General features: G+C 36.5%; 1 protein-coding gene across 8 annotated transcripts in view; it reads right to left on the reverse strand.

Moving 5' to 3' along the window:
- The window catches only part of PTPRM (protein tyrosine phosphatase receptor type M), a 440735-nt gene that overhangs the window by 86901 nt on the left and 336787 nt on the right, over nt 1–17047 (reverse strand). For 4 of the 8 annotated variants that reach the window (XM_041399232.1, XM_041399230.1, XM_041399229.1 and 1 more), the window contains 3 exons: nt 6172–6323; nt 3484–3558; nt 3230–3256 (listed from right to left, as the gene is read on the reverse strand). In XM_041399232.1, coding sequence (XP_041255166.1) covers nt 3230–3256; nt 3484–3558; nt 6172–6323 — 254 coding nt within the window. The remainder of the gene's footprint in view (nt 1–3229; nt 3257–3483; nt 3559–6171; nt 6324–17047) is intronic. The other 4 variants (XM_041399233.1, XM_041399231.1, XM_041399234.1 and 1 more) reach the window with 2 other exon arrangements.

Here is a 17047-nt window from a genome sequence, read left to right on the forward strand (position 1 = left end):
ATTGGGAAAAAAATCCAAACCCCTAAATCTGCATCATATTTAAAAAATAAGGTATTTACTAAAAAAATATTACTTTTTAAAATAAGCCATATGGAAAGGGAAGCCTTAAAATAATATTTCCACATTCATAAATTAGATATAGTATAGCAGAAAGTTCCACAAATACTCTGTATGAAAAGGTCCCAGATTCTCATGTACACACCAAAAATATTAACACACCTTGTTAAAGGTGAGAGATTCTGGTCTTAGTTGTACTACTGAAAATTGACATTAAAGCCAGAAAGCTCAACGACTCGTATTTCAAAGATGATTTGAGACCCTCTCAATTCCCACTAAGACAAATGAAATCTGGTCCTCACTAAGCATACAGTCAACATGAGCTGTGCATTGACACCTAAACCAAAAATAGCAGAGAAAAATGTATGGTTATGAGTATGGCTATTTCACTCCTTTTCCTGTCAGTCTGCTAATCTGATCTAATGCAGAGAAAAGGGATTCAACTTTTAGTCATAAAATTTTACAACTTTTGTTTGATGTGGTATAGAATTGTACTGCAAAGCACCTCGGGATGCATGGCATGAAGCGTGGTATACAAGTGTAGGTACAGTATGTTGCTGCTGAAATGGCACCTGAAAACTACAAGGTGGCTAAGACACAAAAGACAAAAAAAAGTGCAGAGAGTTGATAATGATTTTTTGGGTTGCTTATTACAATTTTAGAAACAGGTTAGAAAATGTGAGGATTTTTTTTTTTTTGCAAACTGCAAAATTCTTTGCATCACAGACTGTTAGTAACTAAGATGAAGACAAAGCTATCAAAGTCTTTCACTATGCAAGCATCAGTTTAATAATTATGAATCTCTTTCCTACAAGCTCCCTAGTTTTAGACTAATTTTTTTCTTTCCATTTCTTTATCTCTTATAGCTGCCTTAATACAGAAGGCGTTATTATTTAAGCTTTTTAAAGTAAAGTGGTTTTAATCCTTGGTTTATACAGTACATTAGGAGTCACATACTACAGTTTTTTATTTTGCCTCTGAGCACTGCAGCATGAGCTTTTCAGGCTGCGAGTTTTTCGAAGGGTGAGCTCCTCCAGATGTAGTGTCCATGGGCAATGGGAAGTTTGCCTGGCTTAAATACTCCTACAGCTGCAGTTGTCCTACTGTACACTTACCCGTTCCTGTAGAGCTATACAACATTTAATAAATAATATATTTGGAAACAGTAAGTGTGCTGTGGCTTTTCTATCAGATTTTGAAAGCTGAACTCAACCATTTGCCAGACTTGTACCTTTCCCAGGAGGTCACACTGAGAAGATCATTTAGTTCTAACTACAGGCTTGATCCTGGAGTTTAACATGACTTCTTTGGACAGTGGAAGACAGCAAGAGCAGGTATTACTTGTAATTAAAAACCTGCATGCTTTGTTAACAGCTGTATTCCTCTACCAGCTCAAGCACAATTAATTTGATTTACCTCAGATACAACACTATTTATGTACAGAGAGTCATAAACACATATTGGGAGAGAGATCCAATCTGAATGGAACACCATTCATAAAATGGTAATAAATTTTTAACATGTTAAAAAAATATTTATTTAATGCAGCGAAATAACGGAAATATTTTCTGAGATGAGTAAGCACAGGTTTGCTGTAGTAGTCCATAAAATACATACCTAACTAATTAAAAGATTTTACAGACTTAGTAAAAACAGAGAACTTATTTTTCCCAGTGTGTGTTTGCCTGATAGCTGAATTACTTGTTTAGAGATTATTTCTTGGGGGGAAAAAAGCTAACAAATTATTTTACCATTGTTATTATATAGAAAAAGATCACAAAAATAACTGAAGAAAGCATTAACTAAAAATAATACATATAGGAAATCTCAAAGTTTTTCTCCTAATAATAGTACTTTTCTCCTTGCCCACCCACAAGGTCAGAAAGAACATCTACTGCACGAAGTGCTGAATGAATGCTAAAGCACACCAAAAAATCTAACATCTCAGGCAGTTAAAAGGCACTGCAAATTTCATTTGCATGCAGATTATTACATTGTTACAGTCACTACCATTACCTTCTTCCAGATTTACATAATGTATAAAACCAGCAAAGTTCCTTCTCAAAGTTATCACATTGAAGTGCACTGCACTAAATATTCTTTCACAATAACATATTTTCAAGATCACTTCCTAAACTTTTATTTCTTATATGCTTCACTCTGTGTCTGTGTAAGCCTGTTTAATTTACAGTTCAAGGGCAGGAATCAGATAAGGGAGCTTAAATTTTTTACAGTGATTGGAAGAAAAAAGAGGAGAAAGGAAAATATTTGTTGTGAAAATATAGATTGAAAAACAAGTAAATTATTAGGCTTAACACTTAAGGAGTTTGACTTCTGCTACAGTGCACTGTTATATTTTGAATTACTATTAAAAACCAGCCCCTGTTTAGTTTAAAGTTAGCAAGGGAAGGAGGTGTAAATGAATACAAGCCACAAAGGGGTTAGTTAAGCATTGAAAATGCAATAGCACCTCATGCTTACTACTTATCACTGCACAGAAATCTCTCTCTCTTTGACATTGGACAATAACAGATTTTCCTAAATTCCAAGTGGAAATGCTTTACATTTTACCTGTATGTTTGTAACCTACAGTTTTACTGTTTTATTTAATCCCTGTGACACCTGATACATAATAAACTATATACTCTGTCATGTTATGATTTTGCTGTTCAAAATACCATCTCCTCTCTGAAACTTCATTTTTTGACAAGCACATCAGAAAGTCTCCAGAACTGTCAGAAGACACGATAGCTGGTAGATGGCCAGAACAGTATTTTGTCTGATTTTCTGTATCCTGAGCAGTTTAACCAGGAAAAAAAGCTATTTTTAAGAAGTGACATCTTCAGCTCTGAGATAAAACAGAAAAAAAATGAGGAAAACTATTTCAATTGCCGTGATAATCAAATTCTTTTGTGTCACTCCAAATACATGCATAAACATTTTCTTGCAAATCCACTTGTTAAAATTATTTCTGTCTTTTCTCAACTGACTTGCACGATGACAGCAGTAATCAAACCTGGTAACTGCCCTTAGCACCTCAGTGCAGCCAAGTTTACCACCCCTCCCTTTAGCAGAAAGCTCCAGCATTTTGCATACTGTTGTCTGCTCCCCAAGAACTGCAACTTCTGAAATTACTTCAGCAATAAACTTTGATAAAGGGAAATGTTCTCACCTAAAATTGCAGTTGGCACAAATGGATCTGTCATACATCATAAGCAGGTCAATGCAGGAAAGGTAAAAAGAGAGAGAACAGTAAATGATTGATACATGTTCCCGAGTTTTCTTTCAGAAAGCTGCTGTTAGCAAATGGTATGTTTCTTATATATACATTAAATGTTGATGGCAAGAAGTATAATTACATAAATATGTATGCTTTTATTATGGAAAGGTCTATAGAGGGTGGAAACCAAGAAAAAAACTGGTTACCTGGGTAATAAGAATTAGGCACTGTTGTGCTCAGTGTGTTAGTTTTCATTGTAAATGAAGATGGTGAAGATACAGCTGCAAAGAGAAACAAAGCTGGTTAGAAACAGAGATATGATATGCAGCTATTTAAGCTGAGTGACACAGCAGATGGTATTGACCTGACTTAAGAGTTCATCCTGCTGTGTTTCTTGCTCTGGAATCAGGACCTGGGGAAAACCAGGCAAGTCTAGTGAATGAAACAGCTCACTGAATTTGACAAATTGTCTAAAAAGAAGTGTTGTTGGAGAAAACATTTTGATTGCTGATGGGAAATACACTTCTTAAATCACTAAATTAGAGTGAATACTGATGCTTGAAACAACACATCACCATGACAAGAGGTGTTTTTGACAGAAGCTTTGATCATTAATAAGTTTTCCTTATAACACTGTAAATACCTTATGCAAATATTATACTGTAGTTTATTTTTTTCCCCTCCTTTTTTTATTTGATTTGTTTAGACAAACTCTATGTGTGGATAGTATGCATAGAGATTCTAATAGACCCTGAAAAGACCTCTTTGTTTAAAGGTGGTTTTCAGGGAGTAATATACAGACCAATGCTCACATAGGTATTTAATCACTGAACTATTTGTAAAACCAATGGGAAAGACCAATGGGAACAAATTAAGTTCAGTTTGCCCCTAGTATAGAAATATCACACAAATTACCATTGTAAACACAGATGCATTTAACAGGTAGGAGTTAATAGTAGCATTTTACAGGATGTTCAGCTAAGGAGTCATTATGGGCTTTTAAGCAAAGCTCCTTGCAAATTCTGCATTAGTTGCTTGTGTACACATCTCAAATTCAGTCTGACCAGTGAACATAAGCATATTCTGGATACCTGCAAACAAACTAACAGGAATGTGTCAAACAAAGCAGAGAAAACAGGATCTGCTGGATGAGGAGTGAGATTACTGCTGCTGGCTTTCATCCATCTTTTTTCCAGTTGATCCTCCAGGGCAAACAGTTACTAGCCCAGTTAACAAACAGTTAACAACTGCAGTTGTTAATATGGGGATATCTCAAAACTGGTTTAAATAATGCTGATAGTTATCCTTTATCATATAAATTATTGAGACATGAGACCATGTTCCTTTGATTATGTCTCCAGAATGAGGAGATTACATTTCCCTGACAGCCAGAACAAAGTGATTCTTCTTTTGGGTATGGATACAGAGATAATTTGAAGTCAGTGCTGCTGCAGGTAATAAAACTTGCTAGGTAGAGAATGCAGGCAGGGTAATGAACTTTCATAGGAAGTAGGAATGTTCTAAATCTCTTGTGTACAAGGTCTTACACAAAGATTATTCCTGAAGACTGTCAGGGTGCACCTTCTGGTGACCACATATCTTATGGAAAGTCTAATTAGAGGTTCTAGCCCTCGAGCAGTACAAAAATCCTTGTTATGGCAATAATTTCAAAGAGGTTTGAGGTGGTTTACATAAGGAGGATTTAGTCCCAGGAACTCATTGCAGCTTCATTTATAGTTATGACCATTCAGTAGCACCACTGGAAAACTGCACCATGATGATGGAAGATGAAGCAAAACCTCTTGATCTCCTCACAGAAATAAGCAATCTCATTAACTGCAAGGGTATATTCTCACAAGAAAGGCAGGTCTGATTTGAAAGATCTATTTCAAACCAATTTCAAAAGTAACTGAAATGCAAATTAACATTGCAAATTCTGAGCCTAATGCTGCTGAGAAAAGTCTCACTGTATAAACCTCACAGAGTGTTTGTACAATTGAGCTCATCAAAGATAAATTCTTAAGCATATTATTAAAGAGTGGGAGCTGGGCCTTGCATACTGTTAGTACTTGAAAAAAATTTAATCTTTGACAAATTCTGAAGATGTTAAAGAAACCACTGGCATACAAAAAACCCTGAGGTTCCTTAAGAACCAAAATGAAAAAAATACCAATAACTTTTTGAACCTAGTCATTCTTTAAAACAATTATAAAAAAAGTATTGTTTTTTCATAGTCTCTGCTTAGTGCCAACTCTCTGACAGGCGTGAGACCTTGACTAAAATTCTAATACAGGAAATTTTATAACCCAAATCCTATTTTTTTTCAGGGTAGATACAAGAAGATCCAGGATATTAGAGAATCTCTTATGAAATTGCAGAACATATAATCCATGGAGTTCTTCCTTTGCATAAGCAACAGAAAAAGCATAATCTAGAATTTCACATAATAAGACAATCAGATTATCATTATTAAGTTATTACATTCAAAAATAAAATTGTACTGTCAAAAAAATTGAACAAGGGAAGCATTTGAAGGACTTGGGACAGCATGAGAGATATAAAATTTTCAACATAATGGAGAGTGGAGAAAGGTAAAACTACTGTTTCAGTAATGTCACTGCTCTTCTGCAGAAGAAAAGGATGGACAGAAAAAAGCTCAATTATCCTTATTATTTTTAAAGAAGTCTATACTTGATGTCTGACTGTCTTGCTCATTTGAATAGACACTGTAATGTATTGCACAGTGGGAAACTCTCAGTCCCATGGATTTTCCATGACTGAGTAATGAGGAATATTTTAAAAACCATTTGCACCTTTCTTTCACCTTCAAAAAAAAAATAAAAAGAAAAAAAGAAAAAAAGAAAAAGGAAAGAAAAGAAAAGAAAAATACTTACATCTCCCATTTAGATTGTGCGTGTCCATGAAAGAGAAAGCTTCATCACAGTTGGTGCCTTGCTCAGTGTAGCTTTTATCCATTGAATTCACCATCACTGTCATTTCCTGCCGAGTACTACTCAATGTCTCTTTCCGCTTTTTAGCCAATTTTCTTAAGAAATGAATGAAAAAAAAGGAGAAAAACAACTCTCAGTAAGCAGACATAGTTTTCATGTTGTTTACATCAGTATTGCTGCTTGTGCTAATGCTGGGACTATATTATTAAGTAACATTTACATTTGTTTCTGCATTTCTGGAACCTCAAATTTATTTTGCTCTCATCTCTTTCAGTCTGATAATCAAGGGATAGTTGCCAGTGCACTGACACACGTGGTCAACAGCACCTCAGCCCTTGGGGACCACCACTGAATTAAAGGGGACTACTTGGATATGAAGGTGTTGTGAACTACAGTTATCAGAGGCTACATCTGATTAAACATATAAATAAAAAAGAAAAGACATTTCACTGGAACTGACAAATCAGCAGCAATGTTCAGGCACATAGAAGAGTCTGGAGAAGTTTTATTGAGACTCTGTGTAACACAACAATCTAGTTTATATAATACTGTATAGTCTATGTTGGAGCTCTGAATACACACTGCACACTCAAGAGACATTTCAAATTGACTTGTATTCCTAAAGACTATTTTCTGTCACTCCTGATTTCAGGAGAATTAGTCACATGAGTTAGTTGCTTCTCAGCAGGAGTGGTCTGTCAGAGACAAGATCTTAAATCTGATACTACAGTAGTGATTCATTAAACTATAGAATTGCCTTGGATGCATATATCTGTTTTTTTTCCAGATCTGTCTGCTTCTGTCTGAAGTCTCACTGTCTCTCCCGGAGTTATGCTTAGCTATATCACAAAACAACATGCCCAAAACTCTTGATTTTTCCTTCAACCTCTGAGGCATCTGTGATCCTGATGATAGCAGATCCCATGACTATTTGGGCTGTTTCCCTAGCCCATGACTCTGTCTGAGACCAAGCCTTTCTCCAAGTTCTTGCCTTGAGCCTTAATTCAAATTTTCCAGATTCCTTCTGTAGAGTATCTTCAAGGCATGGGTTTAAAAAACCAAATCCTCCACAGACTTTAATTGTCTTGTCTGTTAATTTAATGACTTTTCCTCTGTGGAAAACACAATGAGCCAGGTCATATTCATCTGACAGAACAATCTTTTACATATCTTCAACTAGAAGTTACAGGAGCTTATTATCTCACCTAGGTTCCTTCTACTTCTAGAGGTCAAATGTATCAAGCACAACCAACCTGTACTAACTTTCAAAGCCTTTCTGTTAACTCTTATTCAGTATGAAAAGATGGTTCCCACCACAGGCAAAATTTTACACCAGCCTCCCTTAGATTTTCAAACACTTGTCTCCTCTCATGCTATACAGGAGGGGCTTTCTGTAACTCTCCCAACTGATCTCATTCTTCAACTTCAAATCACTACTGCCTCAGCCTCCTCATGCTCCCCATCTATCCACCTGTTATCCCCCACCTTTCACCTAGATGAGAAGCCATTTGGGCAGGAGCTGTGGTTGTGCTCTGTACCAATGTAGAACCAAGCTCAGCAGTATCTTAATCCATGAATAAAGCTCAAAATATCTTTGAAATTAAAGGCTTGCTAAAATAAAAGCAGGAATAGTAAGTGCAGGCATGGCAGTGGGTCACTGGACAAGAAAGTATTAAGCGTCCCATTTGGCCCTCCATAAGCTGACAGACTGCCGCCCCATTCCCAAGGGCATGTTCCCATGACTGAAAGTGAATGAAGTACACTGCCTTAAACTCCTGCTGCAGCACTTGCAGCAATGAGCAGTGCTGTGCCTTTGCCCACCCCAGCTCAGGAGTCACCTGTGTTTGCTTGAGCCTTTGCTTACTCTGTAGACTTGATAATAAAATGGGTTCTTTGTTACTCCCCAGTGCATAAACGCACAAGGGAGCATGAACTCTTTCATATCAGAGATCGTTACATTTCATTTGAGTACCGTAAGTAAAACAAAACTCTTAGGTCTTTGCATCCTTCAATCTCCCTCCTCCTTCATATCTAATTGTAATGAATAAGTAGTATATTATTCGAAGTAGAATCTGAGACTTATCACCTAATACATGAATAACTTAACTGAAGTCCTTTGTAAGGACAGGCTTATCAAAGTGATAACATGACATGGATATTTTTTTTCCTCTTTCACCCTTAGATGGCAGTACATTTAGATGGCAGTCATGCATGACTCCCCTTCCAATCCTTGGGTCCCATGATCAAGCTAAAGCAGATTTATTTTTAAAGACAGTAACAACTGTACAGTACTTCTCAATCTGAATCTAATTCTGGAAATAGGTCTTGTGGGAAAAGTCCAAATCTGAAACAACTTTCAGGAAGAGAGCAATATCAGCCAGACTTCTGTACTGTGAACAAAAACACCCACTGGACTCAGTCAAGTAAACTTTAGCTGAATATAACATTTCTAGCATCTGCAGTTTTCAGATTTTGCTGAAAGTGTTGCAGTGCTGCAGTCTCGGCATCTCATCCATTCCTTGGATCTCTCAATCCCCAAGAGGGTCTAGCTATACAAGATTCAAGAAACTTGTAAAACTGTGGCACCTCACATCTCCACCACCACTCACACTCTTATATTTGAAGTAAATTTTGGGGGGGAAAAAAAGGTTTAAATATTTGATCATCCTCACTCATGGAAAAGATACTTCATAGCTACTATCTGATGTTTCATCCTTCTTAAAGGAAAAGAGATCTACAATCAAAGGGAAAACATAAAACAGATGGAAGCTCCCAGGATGATTACCTAGGATGAAATTATTTTTGTAGGAAAAGCAAAAAGATCAGCTTATCACACAAACAGTGTTACCATTACTATATGAGGAAAGTGAATGCACTATCTCAGTCCCAGGAAAGAGGAGCTTGATATTCAGAAAAATCTCAAGACTAGCTAAAAACTGTTGGAATTTTAAGGCATAAGAAATAGAATGAAGTGAACTGGTGCAATGGTTAAAATACATTAAAATGCACAGCAGACAAAATACAGACTTCCCCTGCAAAACTCTGCAGGATTTCGTGTATCATTTACTCTGTTCTGTTACAAAATTAATAAAAACGCTTCAGGAAAGTAATAAGCTAAACAGCTCATCACAATCTGTCCCCATTTTTTCCACTGACGAAAACTGTCCAATGATGCATCTTCTCCATACAGTGCCTCCTTGCTGAATGGCCCACTCTGTAAAACCTGTGCCAGCCTAACTCAGTATCTCTCTCAAAATCCTCCTTCCCAGTGACTTCTCCCTCAAACCCTCCAAGAAACCAACTCCAATAACTGCTAAGATGCTACTATATTGTCAGCCTCTCTAGCTCATTTTCCACCTATTTTTTTGCATCCCTTTTCTCAGTCCTGTCTTGACTTAAATACCAAACTCTTTTGGACCTAGCTTGCCTTGCCTCTTCTCTGTTTAAAAAGCACTGGGCACAAAGAATGAGGCATAATGGGACACTGCCATAGTTAGAGAACGCAACAACGTAAAAATAAAATTTTTAAAAAAATGGTGACTGGGGTTGAAATGAACTCAGGCCCTGCCAAAAACGTGCTTTCCATTTTAACTTAGGAACAATGAGAAAAGCATATTAATTAAAAATCTAACAAAAACTTTCTGCTTCCCCATTCCACACTGAGTGGTCCTCTCCTTTCTGTATCAGTAAGCCTCCCTTCTCACCAGGCAAAGAAAGGAGAAACAAGATGCTGGCACTTTCCACAGCTCCAGCAACACATCACCAAGATATTATAAACAAAGTGAGATGAAATTTGTAATTGTGCTATTTAAGGAATTGGGCTGAATTTTTTTTTTTTTAATTAATGCACTGACCTATCGCACTTACTGTAACTCAAGATAAAATAGCTGCTTCTGACACACTTATTGTTTTAAATTTTACTTCTCTGTTTGTGGACAAATCACAGAAATGGTTCAGATGAAGAAAGGATTGGGGCTTTCATGTAACCCAGTAGTGCAGTGCACTTACAACTGCAAAAGCCTTTTAACAATTTGCTCACCAAACCTCTAAAGGAAACTAAACTACAGTAAGAATGATCTTTTAGTAAAATGCTTTAGCAGCTGGTTAGAAAGATGTGATACCAAGAGTAGGGTTAAGTGGTCATTTTTTCACAACATTAGTAGTGGCTATTCTGCATAGGTGCATGTTCGTATTTGCACTATTTACCGTATACACACTGACCTAGAAAATTCCCAGAATCTTTTTCAACAAAACACAATTTTTAAATTGTAGTAATAATTAGAAACAGGGTTAAAAAGTTACAAATTTATCTCATGAGGCAGAGTAATTGGATATTCACTTAAGGCGAAATTCAATGTTGAAAGACATAAAGGCATGCATATGGGAAAAATAATCCTAATTATACACACACACAATATTGCATCTAAATGACTTCATAAAATACAGAAGAAAGAGATCTGACAGTCACTGATTCTTTGAAGACAAGAAGTTTAGCACTATGTATAGTCAAAAAGGCAAAACGAAGTCAGAAATGACTATGTAAGGGACAGAGAACAAATTGGAAAATGTGATTAAACAATTGTATAGATCTATGGAGCTTCCACATTTTGAACACTGCATGCAGTTCTGACACATGCCCATCCAAAAAAGATTTTCACAAAGCAGAGAACATATACAGAGAGGCGATAGGAAGATCAAAGGGGCAGATCCTACCAGAAGAGCAGTAATCCTTCCATAGATAAGGAGTCCCTAGTTTAAAAAGGAGGCAGTTGAACTGAGAATATGATAAAAGCATATAGAAACATGAAGAAAATTAAGAGACTAATAACGAATTTGTATTTCTCAACAATGAAAGAACCAGAAGCAGAGCGTGAGTATACAGATTTTTTAAAATATAAAAGCAAATATTTTCACAAAACCCTGAAAATGCTCTGCTCTGCCTTGCCTTGAGTCCTGTGTGCATTTCTGGGCACCACAATATAAAAAAGACATTATGCTATTAGAAAGTGTCCAAAGAAGGACAACAAAGATGATGAGGGGCCTTGAGGGGAAGCTGTATAAGCAATGCCTCAGGCCACTTGGTCTGTTCAGCCCGGAAAATGAGAGACTAGGACAGACCTCACTTTGGTCTGCAACTTCCTCAGGAGGGGAAGAGAAGGGGCAGGCGCTGATCTCTGCTCTGAGCTGACCACTGACAGGACCCAAGGGAATGGGCTGAAGTTGTGCCAGGGGAGGTTTGGGTAGGACATCAGGAAAAGGTTCTTCTCCCAGTGGGTGCTTGGGCACTGGAACAGGCTCCCCAGGGAAGTGGTCACAGCACCAAGCCAGACAGAGCTCAGGAAGTGTTTGGACACTCAGGCACACGGTGTCACTCTTGGGGTGTCCAATGCAGGGCCAGGAGTTGGACTTGATGATTCTAATGGGTCCCTTTCAATTCAGGATATTCTACGAAAATTTTGTAATGCATCAGCACTAGGGCTCATGAAATACCGAAAGCTAGTATCGGTAAAGTAAAATTTGATTAATGGCTGAGTGGAGGACAGTGAATGCATTACCTTCCCTGCATTCTGTTTCTGTATTCAGCTGAAGGTCTGTCACTGGCCACTAACACAGACACAGTGCAGATGTTTTTTTCAAAATTTGATTCCACAATTTTTTTTTTGTATTAACAATCTCTTCAACAGGTAATGCAGGAAACATTTGTTTGGATTTGAATATATTATTTGCTTTTCTAGCACTCAGAATTACTCACTTTTTTGGATTTTTTTAGTCTACCTACACTACCTGCTGTGTTAATCAACACTGTTACTATTATTATTATTATTATTAGTAGTAGTATTAGTAGTTGTTGTATATAAATTTAATTAATTACTTTGCCCATCTATTTTGGCTGCTTAGAATATGCTAAAAGAAAACTCATAGCTAATTTTGGGAAATCTGCTTCAACCTTAAATAATTTAATAAGCATAACTGATTCAACAACATTCAGCATGAAGATGCAATGTGATAAAGGCTCTCCACAGGAAGTGGGTAAAAAAGTGCAAAGATAACAGACTTGTTCCTTGTTTATTGAGTTTTTATACACGTTTCCAACTTATGTTGAAATTATTTCTTCTTGAACAACAAAACAATTCTTCTTAATAACTGTGATTGCTTTCCTGTCTTCAACAATGGGTCCTCTAAGGCAGAGATAAACCCACACATCACATATCATAGCGAGATTTACATGTGTGTGAGCTGGTACACATTTGGTAACACTGGGTATTATTCTAATCTGCATTAGAAAACTCAAAATGCTACTTTCTATTTTTAGAATTTTTTTTTCTTTATGTGGGGATACTTTGAATCCCCAATGCCTCATTTGTATTCTTTATGTTGCTTTTTATTGTTAAAAAGTCCTTACAGAAAACAAGTTTTCAGAACCTGAATATCAAATCCAATTCAATCAAAATGCTAAATTTCTTTAGGTGTTATTAAATAACTGTAAATACAAGTAATTGGTATTTTAGTCTACTTTACATCTCTTATCAAAACAGCAACGCTCTGCAGAGAACCCTTTCTATCTCCCACAAATGGACTGAGCCACAAATATGAAGCAATTGAAATGAAATAAGGAAATGAAATAGAAACAGTATGCGATTAGTGACAGTAAAGTCACCTGAACTTCTGTTATTCAATTGAACATTTATATGTCTTATATTGAAATGCAATATGCTCAAGGCTGCAATTTCACAGTGACATTAAACTGTGTTCTGTCAATATTCTATCAGACAAGAAATAAGGTTTGGAGAAATATTTTTAAAGGCACTACACTTTGCAGCAAGAACTAGAGAACACTTAATAAAATACTTTACAAGCTGTCCCCACTTCAAGGACTAGCATTTCTAGAGAAGAACCTCAGGAAAAATAATTGTTAAGGGCATTATAAAGAAGCAAAAGGTGGGAGGATAACACCAAATTGTGTAGTTCCTTGCTTATTATCTCTTAGTGTGCAATCCTGTATTAGATTATAAAATTATTCTTTGTCCTAAGAAGTTTAACATCTATTTTGCATTGAAACAGAACAGTATGGAAGACTGATTTAGAGATTACAAATATTTTAATATAGCCAAGGGTGCATAAGCCTTTTTACCTCATGTACAAAAGGGTGGTTAATTATAATTTCTTTTAGGTGCCTTCTCTTTGTTTTAATTATCAGCTTCCTGCTTCAAAGTAAATGCTAACATTATTCATTTTCATCATGCTCTTGCGTTCTCTGATAAAGAAAACAGAACAAACTTAAAGAAAATGCTGTGATGATGATCAAATTTTGGAAACAATGTTCTTGATACCATTGAATTTAATTTTTATCCCTTTCATTCACTGTGGCTTTAATTTTTTTGCCACAGAGACACTGGATGAACTTTCAGACCAAGAAGACATTCCAACACTACCAGGACTGATGGTAAAGAGAGAAGGAGAAAAGAATACAAGTAAAGGGACGGGGGGAAAGATTCCTTTGACTCACAAAGCTAAGGGAATTGAGTGCAAAAAGAGTGCAAATATTTTACAGTAAGGTGGAGGTTAACAAAAATGATTTGATTTTTATTAGAATAAACAAAACCACTTTTGATTTCTGTGGTTCTTTCTTAACTTAGCATTTTACTCACTGCATGTAAGAACTTCAGTTGTCTTTTTGCCCTTTTTTGTTACCAGTAGACTGGTTCATTAGCACCACAAGAGATGAGAGGTAAAAAGAAAAGCTATTTGGAAAGTTCCCAGTATCACTTGTAGCTCACAGGAAAAGTATGGCATAACTTGAGAAACAGTGGCTGAGAATACGGAAATAAATGGGAAATGAGAAGGAAAAGATGACTGAAAAGTAAGGTACAGCTGCAGTCAGAGACACATACCTCATCTACTTTTGCTCCTAAATGTTCTTTCTTGAATTCATGTATCCAGCACATGCTTTGAGATTTGCTTACAGCGACATCGTAAAAAAACTCAGCTTACTTGTTTCTCAATTTCTGCTTTGTGTGAAACTCCACCATCAGGTTATCTGAGTTTCTGCAAGTGAGGGTTATAGCATCAAACCCAAGAACACCTCAGGCCAAAGGAGGCACTGCACTGAGAGACCTTGCTCATGAAGAGCAGGAGCAGTGGTGATTGACTGCAAAAAATGGAGCTATGCCTTGGTGCACCAGATTAACGTAACAACATTTATTTGAAATGGGCTGACTCTTGTCTTAGCTCTCAGAAAGTTAAATGTGTGGTTACAGTTTAGTTGTTGCATGTCCACCCAAGAGGACCTCGATGCATTTTAGCATGATTGATAGGTTCTTGAGGGAAGGCTCTAGGCTATGGCAGTAAAAGGCAATTGGAGAAGCTCTGGCAGAACTCTTTGTCTGCAAAGCTGCTGGCTGCACTATTTTTGGCTCAAGTTAGTCACTGGCCTTGGTCTTCAAAAAATGCACCCACACAATTAAAAAAAATATCCAACACAATTAAAAAAAAATCCAACAACCTTCTGCCTTCGCAAGAGAATAAAACTGTAATGAGATGCAAGCAGCAATATTTCCCATCATTTACTAATCTTGACCATGATCTTGAATACTGTAAGTAATGAACTGGGCAATAAACTGTCCCATTCTTCTCAGCTAAACTAAGCAAGGAAAAATGAAAAGTCACAAATTCTCATTCTGTTACAAGATTTAACAATTTTGCAATATGATTTTTTATTTGTGATTTGCTTATGATCCTCAAATTAAAAAAGAAAATAGTGAACACAATGTTTAACTGACCTATAGGTCCTCCTGAATTACAGGGGTGTGTAAGAAAACCACACAGAATATTAAAACTTGGTTTGTTCCCACAAATTAATTACAAGGCAAATACTTATGAATCTGTTCATTACACGAAAGTCTTGTTACTTAAGTGATTAGAGCAGCCATGTAGAATTATTTGCAGGATGAGGATCAGGGCGCCACTTAGAATGGAGGAGGCCAAAGTATGGCAAATCCTTTATGAGGGGAGAGAAGAACCCAGCAGCCCAGCTGCAACACTTGAAGGTCTTTTTGACAGAAAAGGAAATGGACTTTTAAATGTTACATGACTAAGCAGGGAATTCAGTCTGGATTTCTCTCAGTAGACAAATCCTGGACAAGGAGAGACTGAGAGAGCTGTGCTTGCTCAGCCTGGAGAAGAAAAATCTCACAGGGGATTTTAGTTTTATTTTGATAACCTAATGGGAGCATATGAAATAGACAGAACCAGACTCCAGGAACAAGATGAAAGGACAAGAGACCCTGGATATGAGTTGCAGCTCAGGAAATTCCTGCTAGACTTAGTAAGGTTTTTGTCACCATTGCAGTAGTCAAACAGTGGAGCAGGTGCTCAGAAAGATGGGATCTCAGTCTCTGGAAATACTCAAAACCTGCTGGACAATGTCCTGAGCAACTTGATTTATTCTAAGCCTGCTTTGAGCAGGAGGTTAGAAAAGATGACCTCTGAAGTTCCCTTCAGATCCAAATTATACTAGAATCCCTGTTAAGTGTTCTAGTAAAAGGGTTTTTTCATAAAAAGGAAGACATGGGGATTTAAAGCATTACAGATTTGAACACAATCCTCAATTGTGCCTGTTCTTTGAATAGTCCTACATATAAGATGAAGTCTGAACCAATACAGATTAATACTAGCAAAATTACAAACACTCAAATAATTAAATATGATGATAGATATAAATTCCCTTTAGTTAATTATTTAATTCTTTCAGCATTGTTTTCTGCTGCTTGTACTAAACCACCATTCTAACATAAGGACTGAAGCTTGTGTAAATATTTTTATCAATAAAGCTTTTTCATTAGAGAGTTAGTTATATTCACACTGAACTCCATAATGAGAATGTAAAAAATTTTCCATTAAAAAAGACAAATTATGTTTTGATTCTCTAAAATGGTATTAATAATGTGTTCTTATTTAAATGAAAATGAAATGTTCAATTTTCCATTATGTTTTATTTGTATTAATTTCTGCTACATTAATTGTAGATAAATATAAAATGGCATTACACTACTTTACAGGCTTCTATGACAGTATTTCAAGTTTACTGAAATTACGTATTTGAAGTCATTGAAGAAATCCTTTTCTGAAATGTATGGTCACAGGAAAATTACACACCTGACCTTTCCTTTTGCCTGAGAATTCTTTCTCCCACACAAAAAGAAACTTCATTCTCTTAGCTAACTCTATTTGAAGAACATGAAATGAAAATTTACACAGAACCCACACTTTCTCTTTTGTTACTATATATGCCATCTTACTTAAGGTCAGAAAAGACCTCCAAGATCAAGTTCAAGCTTGGATTGACCACCACCCTCTCAATTAAAACACAGCACTAAGTGCTAAATCCTGCTGTTTCTTGAACACTTCCAGGGATGGTGACTCCATTCCTTTCCTGACCAACCCATTCCAATGCTCCACCACCCTTTCAGTGAAGAAATTCTTCCTGATATCCAACCTGAACCTCCCCTGGTACAGCTTGAGACTGTGTCCTCTTGTTCTGCTGCCTGGGAGAAGAGGCCGAACCCCACCTCACCCCACTGCAAGGGAGTTTTAGAGAATGACAAGGTCTCCCCCGAGTCTCCTTTTCTCCAGGCTACACCACCCCAGATCTACATTTAAACAGGATTATCTAGGTTCTTTAGTATCCAAATTAATATACATATCTGATCTTGTTTCAAAAGCTAAAATTTTAAAGGAACCTATGTAAATGAATGAAAGATGTGTATATCATATTTGGCTCATATTTTCTCCATATTTTTAGTGTATAGAATTGTATTAA

This window comes from Onychostruthus taczanowskii, unplaced genomic scaffold (genome assembly GCF_017590055.1).
Source record: "Onychostruthus taczanowskii isolate IOZ18803 unplaced genomic scaffold, ASM1759005v1 scaffold16, whole genome shotgun sequence".
NCBI lineage: Eukaryota > Metazoa > Chordata > Aves > Passeriformes > Passeridae > Onychostruthus > Onychostruthus taczanowskii.